The sequence below is a fragment of the Geotrypetes seraphini genome, chromosome 1 (assembly GCF_902459505.1).
Source record: "Geotrypetes seraphini chromosome 1, aGeoSer1.1, whole genome shotgun sequence".
NCBI lineage: Eukaryota > Metazoa > Chordata > Amphibia > Gymnophiona > Dermophiidae > Geotrypetes > Geotrypetes seraphini.
Genome location: NC_047084.1, coordinates 256,392,047 through 256,416,670, shown reverse-complemented (window position 1 = coordinate 256,416,670; position 24,624 = coordinate 256,392,047). Strand labels below are relative to the sequence as shown.

At 42.7% G+C, this 24,624-nt stretch overlaps 1 protein-coding gene across 4 annotated transcripts in view; it reads right to left on the bottom strand.

Moving 5' to 3' along the window:
- TBC1D14 (TBC1 domain family member 14) overlaps positions 1–24,624 on the bottom strand; it is a 244,731-nt gene that overhangs the window by 93,696 nt on the left and 126,411 nt on the right. For 3 of the 4 annotated variants that reach the window (XM_033949845.1, XM_033949873.1, XM_033949864.1), the window contains 2 exons: positions 13,184–13,222; positions 11,864–11,982 (listed from right to left, as the gene is read on the bottom strand). In XM_033949845.1, coding sequence (XP_033805736.1) covers positions 11,864–11,982; positions 13,184–13,222 — 158 coding nt within the window. The remainder of the gene's footprint in view (positions 1–11,863; positions 11,983–13,183; positions 13,223–24,624) is intronic. The other variant, XM_033949853.1, reaches the window with a different exon arrangement.

The following is a 24,624-nucleotide window of genomic DNA, read 5'->3' as shown; positions in this document are numbered from 1 at the left end:
GTTTATAAATAGAAAATTGAACTAAGGTGGTGTTCTTTTTATTGGAATAATTTTAATAAAAGATCAAAACCTCCTTCCTCAGGTCATGTCAGGATATAATTACATTAGTTTCTTTTATTCTGCCAATACCTTGCAGTTCAAGGCGTATTATAAAAGTAAGAGATTCTGGTCATTTCCAGAAGATTACAGGGAAGCTATTGGTTGTAACATTTGGAGTCTGGTGATGAAGTGAGGATATTGGTTGTATCAGGAGTTTGTCTTGACATATTTTTTGAACAGCCTGGTTTTTATTTCCCTCCTGAAGGTTCTGCAGTTTGGTGCTGAAATCAGTAGATTGGAGATGTGGCTGTCTAGTTTGCTGCTTGCGTGGCAAGTAATCCTTTGTGTATTGTTTCTATGCTGAATGCCTTTGATTGGGGGGGTGGATGAACGGTATCTGAGTTCTCCTTGGTCTGAAAGAGTTTTTCTGAGTTCGTCGAGTGTTCAGGTAGGATAATCCATTGCCATGTAGGGTTTTGAAGAGCATGCAGTAGAATTTAAAAAGTATTCTTGCTTGTATTGGTAGCCAGTGTGTGTCTTGGTATGCTGCGCTGATGTGGTCAAACTTCTTCAGTGAGTAGATCAGTCTGAGGGCTGTGGTTTGCACTGTTTGTAGTTGTTTTATCATGGTGGCGGGGCAGGGTAGGTATATAATATTGCAGTGGTCTAGTAGGCCTAGTATTAGTGCCTAGACCAGGAGTCTGAATTGTGTTCTATCAAAGAATTTTCAGATTTGCCTTAGATTACACATGAATGTGAAGGCTTTCTGGACTGTTCTGTTGATATGTACAGTAGTTGCATGGTACAGCCACTGTCTATCGTCACCTCTAATATTTTTAGGTGGGGTTATATGGGGTATGAGATGGAGTTCGTTATGGTAGGGGTTCTGGTGTTTTCGAGAAGTAGGAACTTTGTCAGCAGAATATTGTACTGATCACAGGAAGAAGATTTTGGTTTCTGAATGCTTGAAAAATGTATTAGTCCAATAAAATAGAATTATCTTAATTTCCACTTTTTATTCCTGGTACCTGGAAGACTGAGCTTTCGCTTGGGAAAGTGAGCTGTGTTATTATGATGGGAATGTTTGGGTTATGAGACATCAACATTTAGTCCATATTCCCTGTAACCTATTGGCGGACTAAGCTTCCTTAGGAATGTCTGACTAATTGGCTGCAGGGGAGCAGGAGGCAGAGGTGGAAGCAGTAGCTTCAGAGACAGAGCCTTAACAACTTTGGCCCAGATGCACTAAAGTCAGCGATCGTCTCTAAACTAGTTCTGACTGCTTTAGCAACGATCGCATTTGCTGACCCGATGCACAAAACGACTCACTGCATGTTTTTCTACTCAAATCGTCCATTTTCTGATCTGGCCATGCAAATTAGATAAAACCCCATAAAAGCAATTGATGCACTAACATCGCTTCATTATGCACAAAAAAATCCCCAGGGATTTTAGTAATTGAAAAAAAGGACTGATCAAGACCAGTTGCGTACCTGCCTAACCATAGTTCAACACTTTTTTTATAGGTACAGATGCTGTGCATGTTATACACACACAATATCTTCCCCATTAAAAAGAGCCCTCCCCTGCAAAAATGGCAGGAGGGATGCCCTCTCCCTCCTGCCATGCCAACCCCACCCCTGCATGAGAAAATATGACAGGTGGGATGCCCACTCCCTCCTGTCATCATGACTACCCCCCACGGAAGTAAAAATGACAGGAGGGATTGCCATTCCCTCATGACAATAAAGGTCCACCCCTGAATGAACTCCTACCCTCTTCCCCCTTCCATAAAAAAGGCAGGAGGGTTGCCCACTCCCTCCTGCCACTAGATGCTCCCTACAACCCAACCCTCACAACCCACCTGGTATCTTTTTCACAAGTCAGGAGCAGGAGGGATGTGGTCCCACCTGCTCCGAGGCCTGCCAGTCCAAAATGGTGGACCTTTCCTTCCCCGGTGCATAATGTGATGCACAGGGGTCTTAGGTGCCTGTCCCCGGTGTATAATATGATGCACAGGGGCCTTAGGTGCCTGAGCCAATATGGGCCTTGGTTCCCTCCTCCATTAGCAGGAGGGCGTGGGCATCCCTCCTGCTGATTTTTGCTGAAAAGGGGGGGCCCAGTCGGTCTCTGGTGCCGGTTCATCGGGGAGGACTGTCATCGGTAGTGGGGGGTATCTTTTTTTAATGGGGTAGATATTGTGTGTTTCCTGCCCTGAACAGCTGAGTGGCAGGAAGCTGCTTTGGGGCCTTCCCCTGCCTCTCAGCTCTTCAGGGCTTCCCCCTGCCAACTCTACGCATGTGTTAGAGTTGCTTTCACAACGATTAATCAGATAGGAGAGATGGGGATTATGATGAACCTCCGTGCGAATCATTTGCATGCAAAATGTTTATTGCATCAATAGCTCTTTTAGAATCAGCCAAAAATTGGATCGGAGCGGACCCACTTGGTTTTACCGATCCTATTTAGTGCATTTGGCTCTTTGAGTCTTGTTTTTTTCCTGCAGCCTATTAGCTGGCTAATTTTCCTTAGAAATATCTGACCAATGTGCTACCATTATGTTTGTGTGTCACTTTCCATGTGTCCCCCAGCTTGCATTAACCTCAGCTGTGTTCTCCCATTTACATTCCATATCTGCTCCCTCAGCCTCTTGTTTTTTCTTAGAAACCCTTAGCTATACTGCATTTTTTTTTTTTTTTTAGCCAGCCAATAAGCTGCAGAGGAGAAAGGACCAAATAGGTAATGATACATTATCCGTCAGTCCTGGTTTTCTGTATAGCCTATTGGCTAAATAAGCTTCCTTAGGAATATCTGACCAATGGGCTGCAGGGGGAGGCAGAAGCAATACCTACAGAGACAATGACTTAGCAACCTGCTTAGCAACCTTCAGCCTTATTTTTCCCTGCAGCCAACTGGCTGGCTAAGTTTCCTTGACTAAACAATGGGCTGCAGAAGGAGGCATGCACATCTGAAAAGTCCCCCGTTCGACCCCCCCCCCAAATGGGTTTTGCCAAATTACAGACCTAGCTAAATAGCTTTTGCACACCAAAAACCATAGATTGACCCAATTTCATCAAAATTCTTAGAGCTGTTTTCAAGATCACATTCATAGATTGATCACTTTATATAATATGATTTGTTAATTTGTAAAGTGGTAATTATTATTCTTCAGTTTTTTGAAATCTACATTTGCTATCTTTATAGACTTTGCAAAGTATTAGGGGATATGTGTCACTCTGTTGTGCTGCAGTGTATGCAGAGTCTGGCTTCTTGGCAGTTCAATTTAACTTTTGTCAACAAATGTCTATTTTTAGTTTGTGATTTCTTATTGCATTCTGAATGAGGGGGTATTTTTGTGTGTATGAAAAAGACTTTGTTTTCTGCTAGCACTGACTGTGCATTGACTTTATTTTTCTTAGTGTCATTCAAAAGGTACATTCTAATTACAGAGGAGATTGGTGGTGTATTAGACTAGACTAGAGTAGCATAAAATCTTCCTTCTTGGAGATGAAGGGAAGAAAATTAAGACTGCAGGGACAGGGATGAAAAATGCTGGAATGGTGGGGTGTTACAAAGTGTGCTTCACTACAGGGATAGGATGGGAACAGGAAAAAAAATCTTTGGTTGAAGGGAGGGAATAGGGATGAAATTTTTGCCCCGTGTCACTCTCTAAGACAGGGGTGTCCAATGTCGGTCCTCGAGGGCCACAGTCCAGTTGGATTTTCAGGATTTCCCCAATGAATATACATGAGGTCTATTTGCATGCACTGCTTTCATTGTATGCTAATAGATCTCATGCATATTCATTGGGGAAATCCTGAAAACCCGACTGGATTGCGGCCCTCGAGGACTGACATTGGACACCCCTGCTCTAAGAAGTAGAGTAAGTGTGATGAAGTGTAGCAAACTGCAAAAAAAGTTGAGAAAAACACCCAAAAAGTGGTAATACGAAGAAATGCATATCTGCCTAGACTTTCCTCTGAGATTAGTAGCCTATAACAGAGACCCATTAAAAAAATTTTCCTGAGTCAGGATATATATCTGAGGAATATCTACTGAGGTGTTCTGGAATAATCCACATAAAGCTGAGTATTCTGTGCTCTAGAACAGTGTTTCTCAACTCATTCCTGGAGTACCCCCTTAGTAGAAACATAGAAACATAGAAACATAGAAAAATGACGGCAGAAAAGGGCCAAAGCCCATCAAGTCTGCCCACTCCATTGACCCTTCTGTTTGATTTTGCTCACCACCCCCTGCCCTCACCTCATTAGAGATCCCACATGAATGTCCCATTTATTTTTGAAATCTGCCACGCTGTTGGCCTCAATCACCTGCCGTGGGAGTTCATTCCAATGATCGACCACCCTCTCAGTGAAGAAATACTTTCTGGAGTCTCCATGAAATTTCCCTCCCCTGATTTTCAGCGGATGCCCTCTGGTGGAAGAAGGTCCTATAAGACGGAAGATATCCTCTTCCACCTCGATACGACCCGTGATATATTTAAATGTCTCGATCATGTCCCCTCTCTCTCTTCGTTCTTCAAGTGAGTACAGCTGCAATTTATTCAGCCTTACTTCATACGGAAGATCTTTGAGCCCCGAGACCATCCTGGTGGCCATCCGCTGAACTGACTCCATTCTCAGCACATCTTTCCGGTAATGTGGTCTCCAGAATTGAACACAATATTCCAAATGTGGTCTCACCATGGATCTGTACAGTGGCATTATGACCTCTGGCATCCTGCTGATAAAACCTCTACGGATACAACCCATCATTTGCCTTGCCTTAGAGGAAGCCTTTTCCACCTGATTGGCAGTTTTCATGTCTTCACTAATGATTACTCCTAAATCCCGTTCTTCCGTGGTCCTAACTAAGGTCTCACCATTTAACGTGTAAGTCCTGCACAGATTTCTTTTACCCAGGTGCATCACTTTGCATTTTTTAGCATTGAAGTTAAGCTGCCAAGTCGATGACCATTGTTCTAATAGTAGTAGGTCCTGTGTCATATTGTCAGGCATAGTGCTTTTACCTACTATGTTGCACAGTTTGGCGTCGTCGGCGAACAATGATATTTTTCCTCTGATCCCTTGGGTCATATCACTTATGAATATGTTGAATAGGATTGGACCCAAGACCGAGCCCTGTGGTACTCCACTGGTCACATTCAATGTTTTGGATGGGGTACCATTTACCATCACTCTCTGAAGTCTACCGCTCAGCCAATCCTTAACCCATGCAGCTAGTGTTTCCCCTAATCCCAGCGATTTCAACTTGTTCAATAACCTACGGTGTGGGACGCTGTCAAAAGCTTTGCTAAAGTCCAAATACACTACGTCCAGGGACTCCCCGGCATCCAGTTGTCTTGTTACCCAATCGAAGAAGCTAATCAGATTTGATTGGCAGGACCTGCCTTTGGTAAATCCATGTTGATGGGGATCACGTAGATCTTCTTCATCCAGGATTGTATCAAGTTTCTGTTTGATCAGTGTTTCCATGAGTTTGCATACTATGGATGTGAGACTTACCGGTCTGTAATTCGCCGTCTCTGTCCTGCAGCCCTTTTTGTGGAGTGGAATAACGTTAGCTGTTTTCCAGTCCAAGGGAACTCTTCCCGTGCTTAGGGAGAGATTGAAGAGCACAGATAATGGTTCCGCCAGGACTTCCCTCAGCTCTCTGAGCACCCTGGGGTGTAGGTTGTCTGGTCCCATGGCTTTGTTTACTTTGAGTCTTGAAAGTTCGCAGTAGACGCTACTGGGAGTAAACTTGAAGTCTTGAAACGGGTCTTTCTGGCATTCCCTTGTCCATAAAAGTGGACCGGATCCCGGCTCCTCACAGGTGAAAACCGAGCAGAAGTATTCATTTAGTAGTTCTGCCTTAGTGGAATCTGATTCTGCATAATTCCCGTCCGATTTCCTGAGTCGTTCTATCCCATCTTTGTTTCGTCTCCTGTCACTAATATACCTAAAGACGGATTTATCCCCTTTCTTAATGTTCCGTGCTAGATTCTCCTCTATTCGGAGCTTGGCCTCTCTGACTGCCTTCTTGACAGCTTTAGACCTGTCCTGATAGTCTTCTTTTACCTCCTGCTTTCCTAAATGTTTGTAGGCAATAAATGCTTTTTTCTTCTCCTTAATGAGGTCCGAAATTTCAGTATTGAACCACTGGGGTCTTTTGTTTCTCCGACTTTTGCTGACCGTTTTTGCGTAGCGATTTGTTGCTTCATGCAAGGTGGATTTCAGAGTCGACCACATATTTTCCACATTGTCAGTTTGTGCTTGGTTTTGCAGCTCCCGATGGACAAAATCTCCCATGCGTTCGAAGTCTGTGCCTCTAAAGTTGAGGACTCTCGTCACTGTATTTGATCTAGAGAAACCCCACTTGAGGTTAAGCCATATCATGTTATGGTCGCTAGTCAGGTTTTCAGGATATCCACAATGAATATGCATAAGTTTGATTTGCATACACTGCCTCCGTTATATGCAAATTTCTTTCATGCATATTCATTGTGGATATCCTGAAAACTTGACTGGCAAGGAGGTACTCCATGACCAAGTTGAGAAACACTGTTATAGAAGCCTTCACAAGCAAAATCTCTAACCACTCAAACCCTCATGTCACCTAACATTCATAAAAATACCAAGGCCTGGATTCTATAAGCAGCACCTAATTGGCCAGCGCCTATAAAACGGTGCCAGCTGCATGTCAATCACACAGGCGCCATTAACAGAATCGCAGCTACCGGCACCTAGGAAAAAACTTAGGTGCTGGTAATGTAGGCCAGGATTTTAAAGGCCTATATTTCCAGCACCTAAGATTTTTGAAGAATCATGCCTAGTGGTGCCTAGAGACGTCTAAGGTCATCTCCACCCCTAACATGCCTACTTTGACCTTAGGCACCATGTTGTAGGTGCAATTTCTTCACCCACTTAATTTTTTAATGTGTTTTAATTGGTTTGCATTCAATTACAGCACCAATTAAAGCCAATTAATACAATTAAGTTAGGTGCCGGTAGGTGTGATCTAGGCACCTATCAGCATCTAACTTTTGGCGCCATTTACAGAATTTGGCCTAAAATGTTTAAATCAGTATACTTTATGGCAGTGTTTTTCAACCTTTTTTGGGCAAAGGCACACTTGTTTCATGAAAAAAATCACGAGGCACACCACCATTAGAAAATGTTAAAAAATTTAACTCTGTGCCTATATTGACTATATATAACGTAATTCTCTTGAATAGGAATCAAATAAACACAAAGAAAGTATTTTATAATTACTTTATTATGAAATATTAAGTAAACAGAATAGTGAAAAATTATAAAATACTTTATTCAGTGCGAAACCTGGGCCTGTTTGGCTGAACACAAAGCTGATATTCTGGCTGGAATCGAAGACAGACACACATGTAGCTCTTCGTCAACAGCTCTCAGTCTCTCTCTGTATTTGGTTTTTATAGCATACAAAAATAGACAAATATACCCTCCATCCTTTTTATTAAACCACAATAGCAGTTTTTAGCGCAGGGAGCTGCGCTGAATGCCCAGTGCTGCTCTTGACGCTCATAGGCTCCCTGCGCTAAAAACCACTATTGCGGTTTAGTAAAAGGTGACCATATTGTAAAATATAGACAGCAGATATAAATTCAGAACTGTGCATAGTAAGTGAAAGGAAGTTTTCATCTCTGGGAATTTACCCAGTTAACTATTAAGTTATTTGGGCAAATTCCTTTGAAAACTGTGGTAATACTGCCTCCACTTTGCTAAATTTAAAATAAAATCATTTTTCCTACCTTGTCTGGTGATTTCTGGTTGCACTTTCTTCTTCTGACTGTGCATCCAATCTTTCTTCCCTTCTATCAGCCTGTATGCTTTCTCTCCTCCACACCTCATTCCCTCCCCCAACTTTTTCTTCCTCTCTCCCTGACCTTTCTTTCTTTTTTTCTGTTTCTCTTCTTTCCTTCTGTTTCCCTGCCTGCCCCCTTTCTTTCTTTCTCCCTGCCGTTCCCCAAGCCACTGCCACTGCCGCTGCCATCGGGGAACAGGACCCACCAATGGATAACAGGCCCCAAAGCCGACGCCGACGCATGCTCTCCCTGACATCAATTCTGCAATCGGAGAGGAAGTTCCGCCCAGCCAGACAGCGATTGGCTGGCCCGAACTTCCTCTCCGACTGCAGAATTGACGTCGGGGAGAAGAAGACTTATCGGCTCGATAGATTAGATCGCTAAGACAAAGTGAGTCCTGGGTGATCGACTCACTTTGCCTTGGCAAGCTACTGGCGCCCGTCAGCTCTGGGCCCCTGAATGCAGGACTGGTAGTACTGCCCTGATGGCGGCCCTGCGGCACACCAGGCAACATCTCGCGGCACACTAGTGTGCCGCGGAACAGCGGTTGAAAAACACTGCTTTATGGGATAGCCCATATCAGTACAATATTATTTACATTTTCAGATTTCTTTTAAGTTGGATATTTTTATCATGCTGCCAGTTACCATCTGTGGAAGGACAAAAATGATATAGAAATGCTTGAAATGGACTAATCCAATTGGCTGACAATACCAGTTTATAGAACAGTGCTACTAGACCAGGGGTGCCCACACTTTTTTGACTCGTGAGCTACTTTTAAAATGACCAAGTCAAAATGATCTACCAACAATAAAATTTTAAAAAAACACAACGCACACTGTACGCATAGAATTGTTAATTATCATTCCTATTCCGGGGTTTTTTCAAAGAGGTCAAAGCAGATGACTCTATGCACTGTCACCTCAGTAACAACCATACAAAAATAGACAAATACCCACCCCCTCCCTTTTTACTAAACCACAATAGCAGTTTTTAGCGCAGGGAGCTGCGCTGAATGCCCAGCGCTGCTCTCGATGCTCATAGGCTCCTTGCGCTAAAAACCACTATTGCGGTTTAGTAAAAGGGGACCATATTGTAAAATATAGACAGCAGATATAAATTCAGATACATTTTGATCACTAAATTTAAAATAAAATCATTTTTCCTACCTTATCTGGTGATTTCATGAGTCTCTGGTTGCATTTTCTTCTTCTGACTGTGCATCCAATCTTTCTTTCAGCCTGTATGCTTCCTCTCCTCCACACCTCATTCCCTCCCCCAATTTTTTCTTCCTCTCTCCCTGACCTTTCTTTTTTTCTTCATGCCCCCTTTCTTTTTTTCTGTTTCTCTTCTTTCCTTCTGTTTCCCTGCCTGCCCCCTTTCTTTCTTTCTCCCTGCCCTTCCCCAAGCCACTGCCATCGGGGAACAGGAGCCAAAACGCCACCAATGGATAACAGGCCCCGACGCCGACGCATGCTCTCTCTGCTTCGGGCCGATCAATCTTCCTCTCCCCGATGTCAATTCTGCTGTCGAGAGGAAGTTCCGCCCAGCCAGGCAGTGATTGGCTGGCCCGAACTTCCTCTCCAACGGCAGAATTAACGTCGGGGAGAGGAAAATTGATCGGTCCGATAGATTGCCAAGGCAAAGTGAGTCCTGGGATCGACTCACTTTGCCTTGGCGATCTACCAGTTGATCACGATCGACCTATTGGGCACCCCTGTACTAGACAAATAAGTAAATCAAAATTCGATATCTATTTCTGCTCATGCAAATATTTTTATATTGGAATATTGTATCATACATATAAAGGATAAAGCATACTCAGTCACAAACAGAACATTTCATCATTCACATAAGATGATCAAATAATTCCTATACTGTCTCTAATATATTAATCATAGCATATCTGAAACATTAAATTAAATCAGGGGTATAGCCAGCCCTCCAATTTGGGGGGCAATTAATGCCTCCCTCCTCCTCCAAACATGCTAAACATAAATTTGCTGGTGCAGATGCCGAGGCCCTACCAGCCAAATATATACGGTGCCCGAGTTGCTGACCTCCTCCTCATGCTACTTCCTTCATGCAGAAGTCAGTGACATGCCTTCAGCTACAAATGCTGGGACAGTCTCAGCATCAGCAGCTGAAGGCACCCCAACTTCTGCTTGAAGGAAGCAGTGCAAGAAGAACAGGAGAAGCAGGACTGTATTCATTTGGTTGGCAGTGCTTTGGAATCCCCACCGGCAAAGGTAAAGGCATGCCTCAGTTCTAAAGGGGGCCTGAACCCAGAGGGGGGGGGGACTACAGGTCCCCTTATGCTACACCAGTGAGAGAAATTTAGCATATATAAAATCCTGCTGCAGTACAGCTTAGCTTGCAAAGGATCCCAATACAGGAATAGAGAGACAGGTGTTTCAATCCAGGATGTATAGATTTCAATAGATGATTTATGTATAAATTCCTGTATTGGAATCCTTTGCCAGTTAAGCTATGCTACAGCAGGCTTTATATAAATAAATTTATTTATGTTCTCAGATATGCATATATTTTAGAGACAGTATCAAACTGTGATGCATAAATCTGTTGGCTTGAAGACCATGTCTAGGATAGGGGAGGGTAGGTGTTGAAGACTCCATGACACAAAGCTGAGGAACAGGGCAGTCCTCCTCTTTCCTGACAACAGTACTTTCCGAGCCAGATCCTAATATCCCCCCTTTCCTTTTACCAGTCAGACTCAGTGACTGGCACCCTATTATTTTAGGTACAAGGCCTCCTCCTACAGCACCTGCTTGCTCCCTATTCCTCTGGCCATATGGCAGTTGGCTCTCCTTCTCCTAGTTGTGTGAAGGCAGCAGTTTCCTCTTTTGGTTGCTGCTGAATGCTCCCTTATCTCAACTTAATGCCACAGCTGACCCTGCTGACTTTCTTACCAAAGGCCGAGGTCTAGTGTTTGATGCTAACATCAATAAAGATCACAGTGGAATTATGAGGTAGAGGCTGGTAACTTCAATCAAATGAATATGTAATTTGGGATTTGATTTCGCTTATACCTTTCTTGGTTTTTCAAATTATACACATTTTCCTGTCCCCAGAAGGCTTACAGTCTACGTTTGTATTTGAGGCAGTGAAGAGTTGTCTTGACCAAGGCCACAAGGAGCTGCAGTGGAATTTAAACCTCACTTCCCCGATTCTCAGCTCTTTGCTCTAACCACTAGACCACTCCTTTATATTATAAGGCCCTTGTGGGCTTGGCTTTGCTCTGCAAGCTGTTGCAAGCCACCCCTGGTAGCAAAATGAGCCTTGTTAACTTATATTAATAGACAAATGAACCCTATGTTGCCTCAGTGACTGAGTATACTTTTTCCTTTGGGTCTATGGGACAATACATCAATCTAACACAGTGGTCTCAAACTCACGGCACGGAGGCCACATGCGGCCCGCCAAGTACTATTTTGAGGCCCTCAGTATGTTTATCATAAATCACAAAAGTAAAATAAAACAGTTTCTTGATCATATATCTCTTTAGCTATAAATTACAATATTATTATTAAAACTTAGCCAAAAGGAAAGATTTATAAACTATAGAGTTTTACTGAATGCAAAATTGTCATTTCTTTAATATGACATTAACTATTTTTTCTGAGGCCCTCCAAGTACCTACAAATCCAAAATGTGGCCCTGCAAAGGGTTTGAGTTTGAGACCACTGATCTAACACTACTATATTAGCATGTACCAAATGTTTATTAAGATATTACATTTTTAAAACTATACTACTCTATGAACTTGTATCGCTAGAGCCCATCCATTTAAAAAGATATTTCAACCATGTGCACCATATATATTATGTGTGTGCTGGAATTGTTGTATGCTTCACAATTTCAACTTCTCCAACACCAAATGGTCTGTGTGTCTGGTGGATGAAGGATGTTCTTTGAATGGGCCTCATTTGTATGTTGGAATCTGAAGGAAAGTAGCAGACTTACGCTGGTCGGTCCTCCAGAATAAGACCGGTTGTGGAGAGTGGCTCAAAATCAAGGTTTTTCCTCACATTCTGTTTAGGCGAGGGGGACCTGTGAGCTCGTCCAGTTCTTGCTTCATATTCCTGCACACAGAGAACAGAACTTGTTCAAAGCCTCTCTTGTTACACTGGAAAAGGAGGAAGATCATGCATATGACAAAAGTTTAATTATTTCCATCTAGGAGGGACCTTGACCAGGATTTGTGCACTGCTTCTGAAAGAGTTTTGAATTGCTAAGAGAAACAACTAAAAGAACAATCATTCGGGATCGGCGTTGTGGCTCAGTGGCACTGTTCAAATCTACCACACAGAGTACCTGGGTTCCCCAGTCAGGTCAGCCTAGAGCAGGGGGTCTCAAAGTCCCTCCTTGAGGGCCGCAATCCAGTTGGGTTTTCAGGATTTCCCCAATGAATTTGCATGAGATCTATGTGCATGCACTGCTTTTAATGCATATTCATTGGGGAAATCCTGAAAACTGGATTGCGGCCCTCAAGGAGGGACTTTGAGATCCCTGGCCTAGAGGCTAGGCATACAAGTTCAAGTTTATTAAGATTTTGATTTAAACGCAATATCAAATATTCAATGCGTATATCAAAAAATAAATTTGGGGAAATAAATAAAACCATTTGAACAATAAACATACAAACATATCCATAGATGTTTAAAAATACATAAGGAATACAAGGATAAACTACATACCGTTATTGGAGACAAAAGGTTCTATATCCAGCAAAAGCAATACTTTACTTGGAATGGCTGTGCAGCAACAGTATTTAAGTTCATTCACAGAAAACATTTTTGGGCCATGTTTTGAAATTTTTCCCATTAGGACATTGGCTAATTTAAAACTCTGCTAACAACTGTTTAACCTGCAAAAATTTACTTTATACATGTTCATTTGTAATGCGTATTAAATCAAAAAAGATGTGCTAATGAACCAAATGCATGCTAGTGGATGCACATCCCTGTTATTTATCTAACAAAGAGACCAAAACCAATTAAAAAATAAACCTGAATGATATGGAAAGTAAACCTAAATCTCTTCATCGAGTCACCTATTAGTAATTACATTTTATGATTAATATGCAGTGGAGCTAGTACACCAAACCTTTGGCTAACTCATATTTTTCTACTGTCTTACTCCAACAGATATTAATTAGGCTTTAAATGTTTTGTTGTGGATCTAAAGTACTAGTAAATATAGCTTCTATTAACCAGTACTCTAGATCCAGGACAAAAATATATCACTAATAATAAAACCCTAAGCGCGCATGCGCACTCCTACCTGCATGATCCCTGCCTCCGTGATCCATAGCTCCGTGGCCTGTGACAAGAGAAATAGTAACATAGTAACATAGTAGATGACGGCAGATAAAGACCCGAATGGTCCATCCAGTCTGCCCAACCTGATTCAATTTAAATTTTTTTTTTTTTTTCTTCTTAGCTATTTCTGGGCGAGAATCCAAAGCTTTTCCCGGTACTGTGATTGGGTTCCAACTGCCGAAATCTCTGTTAAGACTTACTCCAGCCCATCTACACCCTCCCAGCCATTGAAGCCCTCCCCTGCCCATCCTCCTCCAAACGGCCATGCACAGACACAGACCGTACAAGTCTGCCCAGTAACTGGCCTAGTTCAATCTTTAATATTATTTTCTGATTCTAAATCTTCTGTGTTCATCCCACGCTTCTTTGAACTCAGTCACAGTTTTACTCTCCACCACCTCTCTCGGGAGCGCATTCCAGGCATCCACCACCCTCTCCGTAAAGTAGAATTTCCTAACATTGCCCCTGAATCTACCACCCCTCAACCTCAAATTATGTCCTCTGGTTTTACCATTTTCCTTTCTCTGGAAAAGATTTTGTTCTACGTTAATACCCTTTAAGTATTTGAACGTCTGAATCATATCTCCCCTGTCTCTCCTTTCCTCTAGGGCGGGGGTCGGCAACCCGCGGCTCCAGAGCCGCATGCGGCTCTTTTCCACCTCTGCTGCGGCTCCGGTAGTGTGTCACGCAGGAATGCAGCTTACAAGTCCGGCGTCGCGGCGGGAAATAGCCATGCTGAGCAGTGAGCTCAGCACACACAGATGAAAGCCTTGCTTGCTGATTGGTCCGGCGGCCCCACCCCGCCGTGCCGCCGGACCAATCAGCAAGCAAGGCTTTCATCTGTGTAGTGCTGAGCTCACTGCTCAGCGTGGCTATTTCCCGCCGCGACGCTGGACTTGTAAGGTGCCTGAAAAAGAAATCATCCTGGCCGGGGTCGGTGTCATGCTCCGGAGATCTACAGCCTTCCTATCTCCCTCTCCCTTCTACTTGCTTCCGGCCACATCCCCTGCTCCGCGGCTCTCTTCGGCAACTCAGCAGCAGCGATCGACACAAGCTTCTGACGTCGGGGCCTACCCTCTGCGAGTCCCGCTTGTTTCAACTTCCTTTTTCCACAAAGGCGGGACTCGTAGAGGGAAGGCCTCGATGTCGGCAGCTTGTCTTGATCACCGCTGCTGACGAGTTGCTGAAGAGAGCCGCGGAGCAGGGGGGTGTTGCCAGGTGCAGGTAGAAGGGAGAGGGCCAGATGCAGGACTCGTGGGTGAGGGAGCAGAAGAGAGAGAGAAAGAGAGAGGGGAGGGAAACAAAAGGAAATATTTCATACTGGGCTGGGCCGGAGTGGAGGGAGGGTGGAAAGATTCTGGCTACAGGGTGCATTAACAATGGAAAAGGGGGGAAAGCTGAAAATGGAGATAGTGACACAAAGAAGAGAAAGGGTAAGCAGGACCTACTGAATAAGGATAGAGATACAGAGGGGACATGAAGAGGAGGTGAAATAGAGACATAGAAGTAATACTGAAAAAGTGTGTGTGTGGGGGGGAGATAAAGACATTGAAAGGGCAAATGGTGAACATGGGGTAAAGACAAGGACAGAGACAAATGAAGATTCTGAAAAAGTGGTGAGATAGGGATATAGGTGAGATGGACACAAAGAAGGGGGATGCTGGAAAATAGGTGGAATGGTAATTCTGACAGACACAGAAGGGAAATGCTGGATCAAGGAGAGATGGGGCTCAGGCTGGATGGAATGAGGAGAAATGCCTTGTTGGCCCGGAACTTCCTCTCCTACATCAGAATTGACGTCAGGGAGCGGAATGCTGGTCAGCGCAACACTTCTGCAGGGAAAGCTTGGGACGGCGGTGGCTTGGGGGCTGTTCCCCGATTGCGGTGGCAGCAAACCGAGTGGCTTGGGGGACGGCACGGAGACAGAAAGAAGGGGGAACAGGGAGACAGAAAGAAAAAGTTGGGGGAGAGAATGAGGTCTGGAGGAGAGGAAACATACAGGAGGCTGAAAGAAAGGAAGAAAGATTGGATACACAGTCAGAAGAAGAAAGTGCAACCAGAGACTCATGAAATCACCAAATAGCAAAGGTAGGAAAAATGATTTTATTTTCAATTTAGTGATCCTGTATATAGCATTAAGATAAGAAACAATATATGCAGTGTTAGATTTGTTTTATAATGGTTTTGCGGCTCCAAGTTTTTTTTTCTTTTCGAAAACGGGTCCAAGTGGCTCTTTATGTCTTAAAGGTTGCAGACCCCTGCTCTAGGGTATACATATTCAGGGCTTCCAGTCTCTCCTCATACGTCTTCTGGCGCAAGCCTCCTATCATTTTCGTCGCCCTCCTCTGGACCGCCTCAAGTCTTCTTACGTCTTTCGCCAGATACGGTCTCCAAAACTGAACACAATACTCCAAGTGGGGTCTCACCAATGACCTGTACAGGGGCATCAACACCTTCTTCCTTCTACTGACTACGCCTCTCTTTATACAGCCCAGAATCCTTCTGGCAGCAGCCACTGCCTTGTCACACTGTTTTTTCGCCTTTAGATCTTCGGACACTATCACCCCAAGGTCCCTCTCCCCGTCCGTGCATATCAGCTTCTCTCCTCCCAGCATATACGGTTCCTTCCTATTATTAATCCCCAAATGCATTATTCTGCATTTCTTTGCATTGAATTTTAGTTGCCAGGCATTAGACCATTCCTCTAACTTTTGCAGATCCTTTTTCATATTTTCCACTCCCTCTACGGTGTCTACTCTGTTACAAATCTTGGTATCATCTGCAAAAAGGCACACTTTTCCTTCTAACCCTTCAGCAATGTCACTTACATACATATTGAACAGGATTGGCCCCAGCACCGAACCCTGAGGAACTCCACTAGTCACCTTTCCTTCCTTCGAGCGACTTCCATTAACCACCACCCTCTGGCGTCTGTCCGACAGCCAATTTCTGACCCAGTTAAAGCGTGTGGTGCATGTGCGTTCGGCATGAATGTTTACTGTATCCAGCAGCGGTTACTGTGTGTCGGTTGCCCTTTCCACTGTATACAACACAATGCGTGATTAAAAAAAAAAAAAAGATTGGTGGGAGAAGGGGCACGATAAACAGACAGGCAGTGGGCAGGGACATTGATAGACAGACAGAAATAGAGACACACACACACTGAAAGACAGGTAAGTGGGAGTGAAAGACACACAGAAGGACAGGGGGCCAGGGAGAGAGATAGAAAGAAAAAAAACAAAAAAAACCCAGACAGCGGAGAAGGAGAGAGAGACACACACAGAAAAAAAGAGACAGACAGACTGCGGCCAAGGAAACAGACAGCAAAAAAAAAGACAGACAGAGATACAGTGGCCAAGGAGACAGACATACAAAGGCTAAGGAGAGAGAGAGAGAAAGAAAGACAGACAGACATGGGGCCAGGGAGAGAGACAGACAGAAAGAATGACAGACAGACAGGGGGCCAGAGAGACAGACAGAAAGACAGAACCAACGGCCAAAGAAAGAGAGACAAAGGAAAAAAGACAGACAGTAGTCAAGGAGAGAGAGAGAAAGAAAGACAGACAGACAGAAAGCAGCCAAGGAGAGAGAGAGAGACAGAAAGAAAGACAGACAGACATCTGTTCTAGCACCCGTTAATGTAATGGGCTTAAAGACTAGTTTAAGCATAAAATGGTAAAAATTCATCAAATATTATAATTAGGACTGTACTAAATATTTGTGTTTGATTTGTGTTCAGCTGAATAATGATTTAAATCTGAATAATCTGGGACTCTACTGTGCTCAATCCTACTGAAAAAATTTGATCTCTGATTTCACATTGCTTCTTTTATTATTTGTTACGTTAAAAGCTCAATGTCCATTATTTGTATTCGGTAGTTATATTTGGCTGAATAATATTTTTCATATCTGGCCAAACAGTAAAATATGTTTTCATTTTGAAACTGGAGTATGAGTTGGTATGTTTTTGCTGACTCTGCCCAAAATTGCTTCCAACTCCTACTCCATAGCCCTGAGTGGTTAGTGCAGTGGCCTGAACCTGGGGAACTGGGTTTGATTCCCACTGTAGCTTCCTTGTGACTCCGGACAAGTCATTTAGCCTTTACTATCAAAAACTTCACTGGTTGCGAATGGAGTCTAGAATTCTGTTCAAGCTTTCCTGCATTAGTTACAAAGCAGTTTTTGTGATGCTACTTGATTATCTTGCCTCCCAGTTTTCCATGAATAGTTCCAACAGGAGTACTCGTAGAATAAACCTATTTAATTATCCTTCTTTTAAATCATGCCAATACAAGAAGTTCTTTGATAGAATTTTATCATTCCAGCCCACCAAACTGAATATATGGCTTGGAAGATTAATACTTGAGGCTACTTCCTATCTTGACTTTAGAAAATCACTAACATCACGCCTGTTTGATATGTTTTTCTCTTAGTCATCTTACTATCAAATCTATTATGATTCTTAATAGATTTTTACTTGCTAATTGAGCTATTGTCTTAACTTTTATTGATTTTTACCTGATGTATCCTTTTTACTGATTGTTTTTATCATGTATTAGATACTAATTGTTTATCTTGTATTTTAAATATTGGCTGTATGTTACCCTTTGTTGTGAGCTACTTATATAAACTGCTTTGAATGTAACCACTGAAAGAAGTTTATCAAGTCCCCCCCCCAAATAAATAAATAAAACTGTTTTATAGGGTATTTTTTCCCTTAAGGATACAGAAAAGTTTTGGGTAATCAGATGTCGAGTACTGTAGATTACCAATGAGTCTGAATTAAAAACACCAAAAATGGGTGGAGTCAAGATAGCAAGGTCTAGTGTTTGCTCTCCGACTTCTTCCCTTACCTGCCACAATAGTGAAACGAAAGGGGAAGACCTGTGTCTATCCCTCCAAGACCATGAGCACTCCTGTGATGGGTCCGATGGACTCTTTTGTTCAGTGAGCAATAGATGTTTCATGTCTAGTGCTGAAAGCCTGCTTGTGAGACGCCAGAAAGCAGGAGCTACTGGTTTTTCCCCTGGGTCTGATGCCTCATTGGGCCTTCGACAACCAGCAGAGTTTCTGCCCTGCCCAGCATTTCTTCTCCCGAAGAGGTATTAAGTTTGCCGGGGGGGGGGGGGGGGGGGGGAGGGGAGGTGATACTAGCAGAGCACGAGTAACTGAGAGCTCCCTGTAAAGATCTGGAACCAAAGCTGTGCTGCAAAGTCGGATATCTTTGACACTGGGGGGGGGGGGGGGTGTTGGAGCAGAGTTTTCTGAAGCTTGTCAAGACATCGATGAAATTTCCTCATCAATAGTAATTGTTCCAATTCCTTCTTCTTTGGGCAGTCACCCCTCTGTAATAATCTTAGATTTAATTTGGGAAGCCTTATCAGATATGGCAAAGGTATTAATTCCACAAACTAATGCTCTTAATCTGAGAGTTCAAGTCTTGGAAGGAAAAGTTGAAAAAGTGTACTACAGACATTTTGCTTTTGTCTCCTAAAATAGAGGATCTGAATAAGAAAGTTACCACTAATTAGTCTAGAATGAAACTTTAATTAAAGATAATTTGAATCTTAGAGCTAAGGTGGAAAATTTGGAAAATATTTCCAGAGCTACAAATTTGAAGTTTTTGTATTTTCCTAAACAAATGATGGTTTTATCACGAGAAATGTTCAGAAAATATGTAATGGAAATATTAGCAGTTGTTCCTGAACTTGTTCCACCTATTGTAAAGGCTTACTATCTCCCTGCTTTTAAAAAACAAGAGGAACAGACACAAGTGGAAGCTTTAGTTGAAATGGATACTCTGGATGTTTCTAATATATTGGAGAGTTCGGATCAAGGAAATGTAACACAAGCTACAATGGTGGTAACTTTTGCTTTAATCTCTGATAGAGTGGTTGTTGAGAATGTTTGTTTTTTTTGTCATCGTGAAAAAAGGTTTTTTGATTTAGAAATAAACGTTTTTCCTGATATCTCAAAAGAGATGCAAAAAAAAGAGAAAATTTATTTTGTTAAAACCTTGAGTATTACAGTTAGGAGCATTGTATTTTTAAAAAAATTTCCTTGTAAATGTATTGGTGAAATACAAATCTGTACATTATATTTTTTTCAATCCTTTACATCTAACCATTTATTTGGTGGCAAAAAAAGTTTTTGATTCTTGCTCCTCCTTTGTCTCCTGTTGTTGAAGGTTCTACCATGTTTCCCCAAAAATAAGCCCTAGCATGATTTTTAAAGATGCTCCTAATATAAGCCCTACCCCCCCCAAATAAGCCCTAGTTAAGATCGACCCCACAGCCCCCACTGAATGTCCCTGACACTCTCCGACTCGATCCCTAGTTAAAAAAATAAAAAAAAATCCAGGCTTCCACTATTTCTGAGCTGCTGCCCACCATCAGCAGTAGGAGGGGGCCTTCCCTCTGCAGCATCTTTCTATCCTTCCAACCCATCCCCCTGTGCAGAAGAACTCCATTGACCCTCCCACCGTGAGACTGACATACTTCCGAGGCATCCAAAAACAGCGGTTGCGGCAGTGCTCTGAATGGGCTGCTTCATGGCCTACCCCGCTGGGGCCTTCCCTCTGTTGCATCACTGATGATGTCATGCCATCAAAACTCCACAGCCAATTATAAGCAACTGTTTCCAGCTCTTTCTTAGAATTTACAGAGATCTGCTGTACCAATTTTTTTCTATGGCTACTGTGAACTGTCTTGTCCACAATCCACTGTCCTGGGCTGCAACTATTATTCATTCATCCTTAGGTTCCAATTCATCTCTCTAACCAGTCGCAAGTCTGGTTTTGATCAACAAATGGTTCTGAAGTAACACTGTTATTTCCCATTATACCACTTTTCCCTAAGCTGAGCAGGAGTCCTCCTACTTCTGCCAGTGGAGGGGTGGTATGTCAATATTGGATTTTCAGTTGAGAGGGACAGGCAGGTTCCCTGAAGTTCTGCAGAACTTATCTGCTCCTTACTACTGAAAATGTGATAGTGAAGCACCTCCTACTGGCAGGACTGTAGATGGAGGACTTCTGATCAGCTTAGAGGGAACCGTACTTAGGAACTTAGAATCAGCTTAGAGTGTGCCATACTTATGTATTTGCTCATCTAATTCTTTCAAGAGATTTTGTTTGGGTGTTTTGTGGTACTGGTGGATTCTCACTAATTCTTTCTACTTGTCCGAACCCTTGTCCTATAGGAAACATGGTCAGAATGTCCCATCATTGATAAGTCCTTTCAAATATATTTATTGCCTGTAATTCCACAGTAATATGATTAGAAATGACATCTACAGATACCACAAGCACATACTCAGCAAACTATAAGGGCTTTTCTCAGAGCAGTCAAAGATACTCCTGTCCAAAAGATCACGCCCCTTCTCAGTCTTTCAAGTTTCTTCTCTGCAGTGGGGCAACATTCGTAACTCTTGGAGAAGAGGGGGGGGTCTTGGTAATTGCTCAACACTGATATTCACTGGCTAGACTTTAAGGTGAATGTTAGCTAGGCTCCTGACTAAAGAACATCACTGCAATAGTTATATGGGGGTGGGGAGGTGTTAAAGAGGCAAATTCTCAGTAGATGCCAACGTTCATTGCACCACAGCCAACAAGAGGCCATTTCAATTGCCAGGCAACTAAAGACTAAACCCCAATTTTGGTTTTGGTGCTAAAACTGGCACAAAATTCAGTCCAAAAATACTTGTGCATTTTCAGCTGAAAACTGAGCCACTTCCCCACCCAACTAAAATCACAGCCTTCTCAGCACCCCTAGGCCCACCCTAGGCCATGGGAATCCTAGCTGTGCTAGTGAACTAACTGGGGCAGGAGCGATTCCCAGTCCCTCCAGTCCTGGGACCTCTTCTTTTCTCCATCTACACTTCCTCCCTTGACACTCTAATCTGCTCCCAAAACTTCCAGTACCATCTCTATGCTACCAACTTGCAAATTTATCTCTCTACGCCCTAAATTTCTACAGGGATCCAAACCTGAGTCTCAGCCTGCCTGGCTGACATTTCTGCCTGGATGTCTCGCCATCTAAAATTAAACATGGCCAAGAATGAACTCCTTATCTTTCCTCCTAAACCTACCTCTCCCCTTCCTCCATTTGGTGGATAATGCTCTCTTCCACCCTGTCTCGTTGGCATGCAACCTCAGGGTCATCTTCGATTCATCTCTTTCCTTCACTTCCTACCACCAAAACTTGTTGCTTCTTTCTATACAGTGTCACTAAAATCTAGACTTTCCTTTCTGATCATGCTGCCGAGACCCTCATCCACACTCTCCTCACCTCTCGCATGGATTATTGCAACTTGCTTCTTGCAGGTCTTCCGCTAAGCCATCTCACTCCCTTGCAATCTGTTCAGAATTCTGCTACATGCCTCATTTTCCGCCACTGCCATTATGCTCACATTACCCCTCTTCTCAAGTCAGTTCATTGGCTCCCTGTCTGCTTCCTTATATAGTTCAAACTTCTCTTACTGACCTACAAGTGTATTCACTCTGCAGCCCCTCAATATCTCTCCTCTCTTATCTCTCCCTATGTTCCACCCCAGGAATTCCATTCATCACGCAAGTCTCTCTTGTCTGTTCCCTTCTCCTCTACTGCCAACTCCTGACTCCATCCCTTCTGGCTTGCTGCACCGTATGCCTGGAACAACCTGCCTGACTTGATATGTTGGGCTCTGTCTCTGGCGGTATTCAAATCCAGGCTAAAAGCCCACTTTATCAAAGCTGCGTTTAATTCCTAACCCCACTGACTTGTAAAGCACCATATTTGTCTGTCATTCCCTCTGTAGTCCCTTACAATCTAGACCTCTTCATCCCTTTGTATTTCCCTACATGAACTACATCTATTTATTCACCATTTTTATCTAGTGTCATAATTAGATTGCAAGCTCTTTCAAGCAAGGAAACTCTCTTGCATGTTTAATGTACAGTGTTGCATGCGTCCAAGTAGTGCTATAGAAATAATAAATACTAGTAATACTCCTACCCTTGCTGTCTCTCCTGTCACAATGACTGCCATGACAACAGAGAAAGCAGGAGCAAGAGGACCCAGTTAGGCCACTAGACCACCAGAGTTTAAGGTAGACTGGGGGAGATGGGGAAGGAGGCTTTGTATGGTGGCAGGGGGAGTGGGTGCTGTTTTCAGGGTGGGGTTAGTTTAAACCAGTGGTTCCCAAACCTGTCCTGGGAGACCCCCAGCCACTCAGGTTTTCAAGATATCCCTAATGAATATGCATGAGAGAAATTTGCATATAATGGAAGTGACAGGTATGCAAATTTCTCTCATGCATATTCATTAGGGATATCTTGAAAACCTGACTGGCTGGGGGTCCCCCAGAACAGGTTTGGGAACCACTGGTTTAAACCAAAGTGGTAAATTTTGGCTACAGATTCAGTTTTGATTGAAAGCTAAAAACAACAACAACTTGGTTTTGGTTAGCCTCTACAGGCAAATTCACCCCTCAAAAAGAGAGAGAAGGTAAAAACTATTTTTCTGTTATGATGTATCATTCCAGATTCTTCTTACAAACCTTACAATATCATCCAGTGTATAACAGAATAAATGAGAAGTGTACATCTTATGCTCACTGATCTGATTAGTCTTAGTAAGAGGAGCTTCCTAGCTCTCTTGCACAGCCTACCACACCTATAACATTTCATATTAACCTCTGTCATACATTCTTGCAGCCCTATCACCCCACCATTGAGTCAGGTCAGGGGTAGGCAATTCTGGTCCTTGAGAGCCACAGGCGGGTCAAATTTTCAGGATATCCACAATAAATATGCATGAGATTGATTTGCATTTCAAGGAGCTAGTGCATGCAAATCCATCTCATACATATTCATTGTGGATATCCTGAAAACCTGACCTGCATGTGGCTCTCGAGGACTGGAATTGCCTACCCCTGAGTCAGGTGGAACAGCACCATGAATGCTAGGTCATGCTTTCTGCTGTCTCCATGTTTAGCAACTCAAGATCTTTTGTGCTTATTCCAGGCCTTCAAACTCCTGGACAGTTTCAGTCACCACTACACACCCCAAGATGGTGTTCTATGCTTCTACCACTCTTGCCATGAAAAATATATTTCCTGCTATTTCTTCTCAAGTCTCCACATCTTAGAACCTCATATCATGACTCCTTTATTCTAGAACATCTCTGTCGAAACATGTTGGTTCTTTTATTAATACCTCTGAATGTCTCGCATTTGTATTATGTCACTTCTTTTCTAGATTATACTGTACTTGCTTAGCTACCAAATTGCCTCATAGGGCCCATGTTAAACATACTGGGCATAACGCATCAGCAGGCCATATCTTCTTCAATTTCAGACAAGTTTGGGGCCCTTTGTAATGAGGACCCAGGGTTATCTCCCTGTATACACCCACCTAACTCCTTGATGCAGAACACCATTTCAATAGAATTGAGGTGGTACAGAGAAAGCTATGTTCTTCCAGACATAAAGAGTCCAGAATTGTCACAATACTGTGAATATTAATTTACCTGAGCTACCGATGAAACCAAAGGAGCTAAATCTAAATAGCTACCTGTACAACAGCAGAGTTGCCTCTCTCATACTTGTTATACTCCTTTCTACGGATCTGAGCATTGTCATGTTGTCTCTCTACCTTGGCAAATCAGATTTCATCCTAAGGTTTCTTTCCAGTCTCATGGATGATAAGTCTCTCACCCCTCATCAGGTACTACTCCCTTGAATTTCTGTACCCAAAAAAGGAATTAATCTCTATCTTTTGTACTGAAACTTAGCTGCCGGGCAGTTAGCCACTAAGCTTTCTTAGAATGAAAAGTGATCTATCTGCTCCCTCAGTTGCGACTCTACTGTGCTAAAGATTAAAGCATAATATGCAAAAAGGAAACCTCTCCCCTTAATCCCTCCATAATAATCACATGGAAAGATATGAACAAGACTAGTCTCAGACATCCCACTAATAATTTTTTTAATAAGTTTAACACACAAATTCATTTTAGCAATATTAAGAAACTAAAACTAATGCCTTGCTATAAAAAAATATGTTCCATTATTATAGGAAAGGCTGTATCTGAGAAAGTTCTTGCTAGAAGGTGTACAATGGGCCCATTTTTAGCTTTTCACATAAATGCCTTATTAATCACTACATAACAATGCATGTGTGAATGTCATTGAACAGGAAACACTTAGTTAAATCCACTGAGAAACATGCTTTTACATTCCACTTCACATTTTTCAGTTCAACACCAAAGTATGCTTGGACAGAAAGTAAAAACATACCATTCTATACACTTTTTTATTCTAAGCAATGATCCTTAAAGAACACAATGTATAGTTTTGCTTATCCTGCTAACTAAATATTTACAATTGCTTGATTTCACAAGAGGATAAATAAAATGCTGCTGTAAAATT